Raw genomic sequence first — 10,996 nt, forward strand, 5'->3', positions numbered from 1 at the left:
TTAGTTTTCCCAGTTTAGTTCTAGTCTAGTCACGCCATCCCTGCTTTGTTTGTACACTTTGTTTTCAGCCATAATAAAGGCTCGCTTTTGTTTTACTCCACTCCTGCATCCTCGCTTGTGTTCGCACCTGGGTCCACCATACACATTCCCACACGGTCTGCCTCCGCAGACCGCGACAAAAGGAAAATAAGGAAAATAAGAAAAAAGAAATAGACACAGTGGGTGTCTTATAGTCTTGGTGTTACAATAACGAGGCACTTTTAAATGTGTAAAAGTAATTCTTTCAGCCAGAAGAGATGGAGGTTATTTTTCAGTACAGTTCATGAAATCTGTAAAATATATAGAATCTCTGCCTGTCAAATAAATGTAATTGCGTAAAGTCAACATACTGAGTAAAGGCTTCGCCTCTGAATTCTACTAAATTCATGCATAAGAAGGAAACAATGAGAGCATATACACTGTGTACATTATGTCTGCACTCAGTTAAATGTACTTAAGCTTAATTCCATGAATGTATTTAGGTAATTCACTACAGTTTATATGATTTGTGTCATTTCTAAGTTGTTTTCTCTTTTCTCCACAGCTGGAAAAAGATCAGAAAGTTAAACAAGAAGAACCAGAGTTCATCCAAGTCAAAGAGAGACTGAGGAAGACTGCAGTGCCCTGTGCAAGGGCAAAAGAAGTGTGACCGTTTTATAACTACGTGTGTGTTTTGTATTCACAGTCGGTGCAATTGACTGTTGGGAATAACTGACCTGGTGAAGGATTCTTCTGCTATAAATAGAATAGATAGATAATACAGCTCAATGCTCATGATCGAGGCGACACCTTCTGGTCAAGTGGAGACACGTCATCACTGTGAATAGTGTCTTTTGTGTTTTTGTTTTTCTTCTCAATACTTTGGTTAAATGTGACTTAGAGCAAAACGTTCAGTAAAAAAAGAAAACTATAAAAAATTGTATTGTATACAGACATTGTTGATTCTTTTTTTCTCCAGCAGCACAATTTATTAGGTGTTTATTTTGTCCATTTAATCCATAATAAAACATTTTTTACATGCTTTCTATCTACATTCTTACTGTGTGCAGAATTTTTGACATTCACATTATTAGCTGAAAGAAGAACCTCATACCATACATACTGTATACCAGACGAGCAAACATGTACATTTGTGATTAATGTTACCACTGACAATTACTCTAGATCTGTAGATATGAAATATACTTTAAATACTTTTTAATCAAACGAATTTGATCGTGGTTATTTTAAAAGTTGTAATTTTGTAGTATTGAGATTGGCGAGTTAAGAAGCACCGCATTTAAAAAAGTGAATGCATTGCCTTTTGCAGACTATTTGGAATCAGCACACTTTACATTTCTACAGTTTCACCTGAAATCTTTCAGAAACCTGGTTATTATATTATGACAGAACACACAATGCATAGACAAGGAAGTTTTATTTCAGTTTCAGCAATCATATCTCTGTGGGTACAAATCTTATTTTCTTACATCTTGTTCAATATCCCATGATGCATTGCATCCATACAGTTGTAGCTCAAAACAGCTTTTACAAAAAAGGATATACAATATATACTTATATTTATATTTATATATATAATATACACGTGTTTCTTTATGAATTTAGATGTGTTTGTAATGGGTAATATAAGCTTTAAAAAACACAGCCAAGTGGAAACAAATCCCAGGAAAGGTTGAACAGAAGGTCATTACCAAACATATAATAGCCAGTTTCTCAAAGTCATCAACACTGGCTATCTTACAGTTAACATTAAGCCCTTCAAACACAGTTTGCATATTTTCCACAATTACAGTCATGTAAATCCAGAGTGATAGCCTTCTTTTACTGTACTATATGTATCAATAACAAAATGAGGGGAAATAATAATACGAGTGGGGGAAATAAACAGGTTTAAATTCAACTAAAGTGGACTGCTTGCGTACTAATGTAACACAACACAACAAGTGTCAGGATTTAAGTAATTCTAGCAAGCTGTTGGAGGGAAAATGCTTTGTCACACTCCTTTTCTGTTTTAAATCTCTCGAAGGCCGTCCTTCACCTGAGTCATACATTTAAAAAAATGATGACATGCTTGATCTGTATCTTTAGTAAAGCATTCCAATTTCCCTGTATGGCTTTAGTATTTTGGGCCTTTTGCTCTGGAGGAACAAAGCTTGTACACTGGCAGACAGGTGATGCACACAATGGCACTGATGTGTTTTTTCCCCCATCACTGTCTAGATATCAGCTAGTAATGATTTGTTGGAGAGATTCAACATAAGTAATAAAAGCAAAAAAAACAACCCAGAACGATTAAAAGAGAGTCCAGATGGAAATAAACATAGTACAGGAGAATTGTCACTCAGGTAGAGACTTGACCATCACAGTCAATGCAAATGATAAGTCCACTGTGCTGTGTTGTATTGTGTTAACAACATTACTTCTGGTGTTACTCACTTCACATTATATATCTCAAAATTACAGTATTACATCTTTTTTTTTTTTCAGTACAACAGAGTAATAATAATCATGTGTGTTTATACTAATTGATCATCATTCATGTAAACATATTGAACCAGGTCATGCAAACAGTAGACCAAAACTTCTTCCACTAGAGGTGCACAGCACAAAGCAGGCGGAGCGCGCAGACTGAGATCCCTCTGGAGCCAGACCTCGAGACTGACAGCCGGCGGACATTTAGACACTTTGTCAGAAACAAAACAGGGAGGATGAACATGATATGGTTATGTTTGTTTTCTTCCCACTTGTTGTGGATTCTCTGTATGCTTTTTCTAACATGACGAGTGCCAATGGAGGAAGGTGAGATTACTGTGATTTCCAGACTTTTGGGGATCTCAGTTTGAGCCTCAGATAACAGAACAGCCATAAAACAAACAAACAAACAAAGAAAAAAAAAACAAAGAAGTCTCCTTTTGATATTCGTACATTTCAGTGTTTTCCCTAACAAAAAGCATGCAGACACTTCAGGTCAGAATGACCCTTCACAAACCCAGTCTGAGCCAGAATAGAGTCCATAACCCCAGAATCACCCTTCACTTTCAATTATCTCCTTTGCAAATAGGCTTTAAACAAAAGAAGTGAATACTTATTTTTTTTAAAGACAGAAACACTAAATAGTGACAATGTGAGGGGGGAAAAGGGGTTAACCAAACAGAAATAGATAGGCAGGTGAAATCAGCAGTGAAGACACAGCTTGAGATTTAACTAAACAGCTACTTGGTCGATGACTAGACTGAGTCATATTGATGGGTGAAGAGTATAAAGACATGCAGAAGGAGCTTTCAGTACTCTTTTCATTAGCTTTTTCCCCCCCTGTCTGGCCAGATTTTTGGAGAAGGCTGCGAGAAATGTCTAGCATGTGGTCCAGATGGACGCCCATTGTAACTGCGATTAGAGGTACTGCAGATGACAGATAATATAAGAGATACGTAATCAAAGAGAATACCTTTATCTCATCACAGATGAAAACTCTAGGCCCTTCCTGAAGCCAACCACTTATAGTACTAGCAAAATGTCAATGGCCACATTCACCTAGATTTTTTCAGCAGCGTGCTTTAATGGTGGTGGTGGAGGAGTATTGGCGGAGGGTTTCTGGACCAACATATTGCAAGATCCTTTAAAAGAGCCATGCCTACTTGAAGCAGCTTTGTTTACCATTAATGCAATGCAGTTAAAACTTGTAAATCTTCACTCATGAAGTTTTTTCTTTTTTAAAAATTATTATTTATCTTTTCTTTTTCTTTTTTTTCCCCGGGCAAAGGAAATGTATGTTTTGTCTGCACTGTAACAGTGACCTGCTGGCTGTGGATGTACTCTGGTGGACCGTGCCTGATAGCTGCTCTGCATTCCTGGCCAGACTGGGCGGGTCGGCGGGTCAGCGGGTCGGCGGGCTCTGGGCGCTCCAGGGATTCGATGTGACATGACAACACTATTAGGTTGTGCTCAGATCCGACTAGTTGGCCTGCAGCAGTAGGTGCAGCTTCTCAGGCTGTCCCGATCCGTGCTGCCCTCATTGCTTCCACGACGGCCATCCTCGTAGTTAGACACTGGATGTTAGAGCAGAGCACGGATTATTCTGGGGTCTGAGATTATCCATGGTTGATGTAAGAGCTTGAGTCTGTCTGTTCAAAGTAAGTGTAAATTGGCCTAATCCAGCTAGCTCTTCCTCCTAATTCTACACCCACATCATATAGGGCTGATGATAGAAATAGGCAAGATTTCCAATTGTACCAGATTCACATCTCATGACAAATCAGTGTGGTTGTATGACTGAAAACCTTATCGCAAACATCATAAATTATTGTGAACTTACATTTTCTTCCTAAATAAGGAAGAAATTTTGTCTAAAATAAAATAGTTTGTTTTTGGTTTAATTGCAGCTGATAATTACAGTAACTATGATATTATTATATACATATTAAACTCATCTCCTTTGACATGAAAATTCACACAATTTCTAAAAACGTACACCTTGAATCACCTAAATTTTCCTGGGAAAAAATTGAATTTCCATATGTTCATTCACTATGAACTGCTAACTTACAGCTCTCCTCCTCGCCATTCCCCAAATCGTCATCCTCCTCCTCCTCTTCCTCTGGGAGCAGATGTCCATGGCAGGGGCTGGTGGGAGTAATCTGACTGGGTCCCTCGAGACTAGTGCCCAGCTGCAACTTCCGCATGTGGCGCACCACTGCTGTGGCATTAAATGCTTGCTACATGGAGAGAGGGAAGAGTGGAAGGGGAAAAAAATTGTAAGAACCTTCTGTGTCTGACAGCTACTGAAGGAGAAAAACAGTTAAGCCGTACAAAATGAAACTCCTGGCAATCTTAATACACCTCTTCCCACAGGGTGCTGCGTGATTCAGCCGAGGAACTGACCTTCCATTTACTTTTGGCAAAGTTCTTCTTGATTTGTGCGCTGACAGATTCGTGGATATTCTTATCCAGAGCTGTGTCACCACATATCCTGAAAGTCACCAAGAATTGGAGAAATTACAGGAATTTTAGGCACATGACTGAGACATCATATTGTAAACAGTTAGCATCATTCATGGCTAAGCATTACTTCACTGAAGCATAAGCCAATCTGTAGAACACTGATCTGCTGATCTGCAATGTAGAAATGTTTCTTTGGGCTTTTCCCAAACATCTGACAATGCACAATCAAAGAGATGAGTCAGCTAAAGCAATCAGTTATATGCACACTGACAGTAAGAAAAAACAATAAACAATATTGCAGTCAATAACTGATTGATTGTTGTATCTTGCGATATTAAAGAAGCCGAAATGTCACCCCTGAGAAACCAGAAAAATTAAAAAAATAAAATAAAACAAATATATAAATAAAAACTTGAAAACATTTTCAGACTGCTGCTTATGACATTATAGCAGCTACATATAGATCCAGTATTTTAGCTTTCCTACCATGGATGCTGGAGCGCCTGCTCACATGTGTATCTTTTCAAAGGGTCTTTTTCCATCAGGTGACAGATGAAGTCTTTGGCTGCCAACGAAATTTAAGTTCATGTAAAAATAATAATCTCATTTGTTGCTATTTATGTATATTTTTAATCTGTATTTGTAGTAGACATTTCATGGTTACCTGAATCTGAGATGTCATCCCAGTATGGAGAGTCAAATTCATATTCTGCTTTCAGAATCTGCTCAAACAACTTGGCGTCATTCTCATCGTAAAACGGAGGATAGCCACATAAGCTGTAGAAACGACATTGGATTTTACTTAATGTAAGAAACCCCCTCCAAACGCTCTCTATACTTCTCAGGGATAAATAAACTGCGACTTACAGAATATAAGAAATTACTCCTATGGACCAGCAATCCACTGCTTTACTGTATGGCTTCTGAGCGAGCACCTCAGGAGCTGCAGTCAACATTCACAGAGTGAGAAAGTATAGAGACAGAGCAACGGTGAGGATGAATTCAAGTAATCTTGACCTTTCAGTAATACTATGTGATCTGCCAGGTCATGTTAAACAGGTAGAGAGCACTTCTGAAACACTTGCAGTTGACTCAATAGTGGATGAAAGAGCCTCTCACAATGCAGAGTATAAAGAGGGGATATCAGCTGAAACAGCTAGTGCTACGCTCACATGAAAGAGACGGGGGGACGTGAGAAGACCAGAAAATTGAATGCCTCACCCACATATCCAGGAGTACCACAGGCTGTGGACATGACGCTGCCCGCCCCCTCAATTTTTGACAGTCCAAAGTCACTGATCATAATCTTCGAGTCTTCATCCATACTGTAATACAGCAAATTCTCCGGCTGCAGAGACAAGAAGAAAGATCAAAGAGGAAGGTTAGAAAAAAAAGAGAAAAGACAGAAAAACAAGCCAACTGCAAGACAGGTTGAGCTTTTATATCTCTGTCTTTTGCTGAATTAAGATACCTTCAAGTCTCTGTGGACTATCCCCATATCATGGAGGTATTTGACTGCATCCAAGATTTGATGGATGAGCTGGCTGGCATCTCTCTCCGTGTAGAAACCTTTCTCCACAATTCTGTCAAAAAGCTCACCTCCAGACACCCTGTCAGTAAAACAAAATCAGGGAAAAGAGTCTCTACAGTACTGCAAATATTAGAAGTGATTTTCTCTTCAACATGAGCTTAAATTTGTTTAAATAAAAAAATCTACTATCTTATTCTTTTATGATTATTAATGTCGTTTCCAACGGTTTACTGAATTTTAGCAAATTGTCCGAATTACGTAAGACTGCTTCATCCTGCTAGTGATTTCATGAGTTTGAACATTTGAAATGACATATATTAATACGAATATGATACACTGTCAAATTTGAGGTGTTACATAATGCCATATGTAACAGATTTTTTAAAAAGAAGCTTTTTCCTGATTTGTTTTCTCTAAATTAACAGAACAAAATCAAATGTTTCCAGGCTATTTTAAAGAAAAATATGAGAGGCATGTGTATCTTGTGTTGTGCAGTTGGCAGTTGTGTGAAAGCAATGAGGAAGGAGAACTCACAGCTGCATGACAAGATAAAGGTGGGATGTACTTTCAAAGATGTCCTCCAGCGAAACAATATTGGGGTGCTTGATTCTGAAAATTCACAAACAGAAATCATCAGAAATCTGTTGTTTTTTTTTTAATTCATTCATTTTTTTTTAAACAAGTCACATTTCACCAAACACCAAACGTTTATATTTAATTGGTCACCAGATGGCATTCTTGCTGCATAATTCCCATTTTAGTGAGCGCTGCTCTCTCTTTTCCCTGATGTGTACAATGGTGAACTCAGGTTAAAACAAGGTATTTACACTGCTCCCTAAAAATAGAAAATGTGACAGCCTCCCAGAAAAATCACAGCTAAGTTTTAGATAGATTACCTCTTGACTCTTTTCTGCACCTGCAGAAATGAACGAAAAACACTTATAGGGCCTAACAGCATGGTTATAACAAATGTTAGTCTCTTAAAACATTGATTTGGATTGCTTATTGTTATGAACCAGCCAACAGAAGGTTGAGCATCTCTCTCGGCTGCTGAGTCAAGTTGAAAGCATATGAGGCATCACTAACACAACAGCAGCTGAGAAGGGCTAATGTGACTTTTCGTAGGGTGAGAGAATCCCTCTGTCTTTTCTCAGATCATTTTTTTTCAAACTTCCCTCATCTCCCTCACTCTCATGTCTCTCTTATTTATTTCATTCTGACTTAAATATTCTGTCCACTCCTCCCATTCTTTCATATCATTCTCCCTCTATAATACTCCCCCCACCCCACCCTCTCCACTTCTCCTCCCTCTATGTCTCTTTCTCTTTCTTCAGTACACTGCTGCGGGGAACTCCACACCATCTCCGCCTCTGTGTGCTGTTGCCCTGGCAACAGGGACACTAAAAATAGGTCTATCTTCTTTACTCCTGACATTTCCGGTGCACAATCCTACTGTTTCAACTGACACCATGCATTTAGTCACCCATTCAATTGACCCCTTGCATATATTTTGGAGTGATGTATATGCACTGTAGTACCAGGCTGCACTGATTGATCCTTCCAGCTGGACACAAAGCAGCAGCCGATGCATCGCGAGCAACTCCAGAGGCCTCACCTGTGTAGTACTGCGATCTCATTTTCGATATTGTTCTCTTTGCCTTCCAACGCTTTCTTGGGAATGCACTTAATGGCCACGAGCCTCTGAGTCCTCTTTTCCTCTGCTAGAACCACCTCGGAGAAAGCACCCCTAAAACACACACAAGCGTACATGCACCAATCAGACAGTAATTGAGAGACGTGTGGACTGAAACGGACAAAATCAGAAAGCTTTGTGCCACGATGCCTAGAGAGTGTGACATGAAAGAATAACACATGAAGAGTTGTTTTTTGTTTTGTTTTTTTTAAACAAAACATTCATGCTTATAAGCTCTAATAAATAAAAAATAACTATATATGTTTGAATATACAGGTTTTTGGTGCAATCTTCTTATTTCTTCTTATATGTTCTGCTAACTGGAAGGTTGGTGGTTTGAACCCCAGCTCCTCTGGTGTGCATGTTGTTCCGTCCTTGTGCAAAATAATGAAAATGAATTTCCCTCTCTGAGAGTGTGATTGATAAAGGGCTGCACGCACTGAATGAGGCACTGTATTTGTGCATTAATGCATGAGCGGTCAATAGGCCTGGAAAAGTGCTATGAAAACACCAATGTTTAATTTACCACTTAACCACACCAGACCTCATACACTGCATTCAAACCATCAGGGTTTGTGTTTGTGTTGCAAAGGTGTGCGCGTGAGAGAGCGATGTTTCGATGAATAATTCACAACGGTGGCATTACCAAGAGGATTTTGGGGGGCCGAGAAAAGGCTCGGGAGGTGATGCAACAGTCACGTGAAAGATGGGAAGAGAAGTTGTTTTAAAAAAGGAAACGATGTTCAATAATAGATAGAGTAAATGTAGTGTAGCTGTATCTGAGGGAGACTAGACTGCATTATAGATTACGGTCTGGTGATGATGAGAGGCAGAATAGTTTGTATTTACACAGTCTCCCCACAGGAGCGTGGGAGGGAGCTCAGGAGGAGACCTGAATGCACCAACATTGTTAGCAACCACAGGGATCCTTTCCATGTGTGCGAAGCAACACTGTCACTCAAAACACAAAAGGATGTTTGATGTTCAAGTTTTAGAATACGTCATCTTTTGAGCCAAAACTGAAAATGTTTGGATTTTAATAAAAATCTTAAATAATAATTGCTCGCTTTATATTCCTTCTGCTTTTAAAGTTAATTAATATGTAATTACAAAGCTGATGTAATGTTCTTCTTCTTCTATTTTTTCTGTCATCTCTCCATAATAAATGTTCTGCCTGAATCCGTGGTAATCCTTGAGATGGCTTTGCACCGTGGCCATCTTGTGCTCAGCGAACCAAAGCACTGGAAACATTTGCATAGTGAAGCTGATGCACAAGAAAGCAACCAATTCTAACACACATCTCTGGTTTCATTTTTAAAACGTCCTTAAAATAGTCTCAGAGCAAAATTGCATAAACGTCCATTTCTCATCGACCCCTGAAAGCATTTTAATATGTTTAAGCCTGCAGCATTTGTAGCTACATAGGCTTTCATCAGAGGGTCAAGAGTGCTAAACTTACACTATCGGTCAGTAAAACTCTGTCTAACTTTATGGGGATTATTGAAAGTAAGGCAATCAACACCTCAGGGGGGAGAGAGACCTATGGAAATCCTAATTTGATCACGTGTCTTTCTCATGGAAATGTAGGCAGTATTATCTCATTTTAACATGTGTCTGAAATGTACTGTTACATTGTATAAGAACTGCCACATCAACTTTATAAATGGCATTTACACACTTCCTTGCTTTGATACATTTCTCTGAAATTCTTAGAACTACCTGTTCAACTTCCACATTACCGCACACATCATAGGGCTCATTCCTTTTAAAGCTTTGGCACATTTGTGGACATTAATACTAACTGCCCACATTATTAAATGCTTGTGTAATGCAGCTCAAATTGTATAGAACAGCTCCTTCTATACTAACTCTAAAGCACCCAGGTGTCAATCCTTTTGAACAAGTTAAAACATGCCGAAATAACAGAATTTCATTGTGACTGATTCTGATAAAGGGCTGTGAAAGAGTCTTATCTTTTTATTTTCCATATCAAAATAATAGGATCTGTTAAGAAATTGCAGTACAAATTACACAGGTATAAATGTGAATCTTGTCCAGTCACCCATATGCTGTAATGTGTACTGTTGTACTGGAAAAGTGTGACCTTGTGGATTTTCAATCATTGCTTTTAAACCCACAGTGCAGTTTACATCACAAAACACAGAATTCACTGTTACACTGACAGCTAAAGTCTGTTTACTTTGTACTGATAAAGATTTTGAGTGTGCAGACTACTGTGTGTTTTTGATAAGAAACACCATCAGGAATTGTTCTGCAGTGATTTGAGATATGCACCAAAGTGACAGACAAAACAGTGAAACAACAAGAAAGAAAAATCATCACTTTTTATAGGTGCAGAGTGCAAATCTGTACTGTTCAAAATGCTATAATATCAGACAGCAAAATATCAGCACAATACAATAGCCATAAAAAACAATAAACAAAAAATGAAGATTAAAAGACATAAATACATATAGTGCTTAACAAATTATTAGATACAGCTTTCTTGGCTGCTGCCTCAAAGCACATTGTGCGCTGTCTATCTTGCGTGCTGCACAATATCGTTTATTACTTAGTATCTACTGATATTTACTGCTAGCTAGTTTAATGTGATGGTGCCGTTTTTTTTATTATGTTGCTCTTTGTTGTTTGCTTTCTCTTCTGTTTTTTTTCTCCATACAGGTGACCCAGGTGTTTTGTTTTTTTTATTGTTTGTTTTTTTTCTTCTTTCTTCCCCCCCTTCTCACCGTCTCTTCTCCCCTTTGGTTTTCTTTCTCTCCCTCTCTTTCTTTCAT

The 10,996-nt window shown here is 38.5% G+C and overlaps 2 protein-coding genes across 2 annotated transcripts in view; one reads left to right on the top strand and one right to left on the bottom strand.

Annotated features, from left to right (window-relative positions):
• Window positions 1–1,050, top strand: part of LOC102204245 (protein FAM107B) — a 5,140-nt gene extending 4,090 nt beyond the window's left edge. Inside the window, exon 5 of the mRNA XM_005724488.2 lies at window positions 584–1,050. Coding sequence (XP_005724545.1) covers window positions 584–688 — 105 coding nt within the window. The 3' untranslated portion in view covers window positions 689–1,050. The remainder of the gene's footprint in view (window positions 1–583) is intronic.
• A 398-nt stretch (window positions 1,051–1,448) lies between these two features.
• camk1a (calcium/calmodulin-dependent protein kinase Ia) overlaps window positions 1,449–10,996 on the bottom strand; it is a 20,378-nt gene continuing 10,830 nt past the window's right edge. Inside the window, exons 3-12 of the mRNA XM_005724489.1 lie at window positions 8,124–8,255; window positions 7,043–7,117; window positions 6,449–6,587; window positions 6,199–6,325; window positions 5,845–5,920; window positions 5,642–5,754; window positions 5,464–5,542; window positions 4,918–5,005; window positions 4,583–4,751; window positions 1,449–4,085 (exon numbers count right to left, since the gene is read on the bottom strand). Coding sequence (XP_005724546.1) covers window positions 3,982–4,085; window positions 4,583–4,751; window positions 4,918–5,005; window positions 5,464–5,542; window positions 5,642–5,754; window positions 5,845–5,920; window positions 6,199–6,325; window positions 6,449–6,587; window positions 7,043–7,117; window positions 8,124–8,255 — 1,102 coding nt within the window. The 3' untranslated portion in view covers window positions 1,449–3,981. The remainder of the gene's footprint in view (window positions 4,086–4,582; window positions 4,752–4,917; window positions 5,006–5,463; window positions 5,543–5,641; window positions 5,755–5,844; window positions 5,921–6,198; window positions 6,326–6,448; window positions 6,588–7,042; window positions 7,118–8,123; window positions 8,256–10,996) is intronic.

This window comes from Pundamilia nyererei, unplaced genomic scaffold (genome assembly GCF_000239375.1).
Source record: "Pundamilia nyererei isolate P.nyererei 1_Seehausen unplaced genomic scaffold, PunNye1.0 scaffold00012, whole genome shotgun sequence".
Lineage (NCBI taxonomy): Eukaryota > Metazoa > Chordata > Actinopteri > Cichliformes > Cichlidae > Pundamilia > Pundamilia nyererei.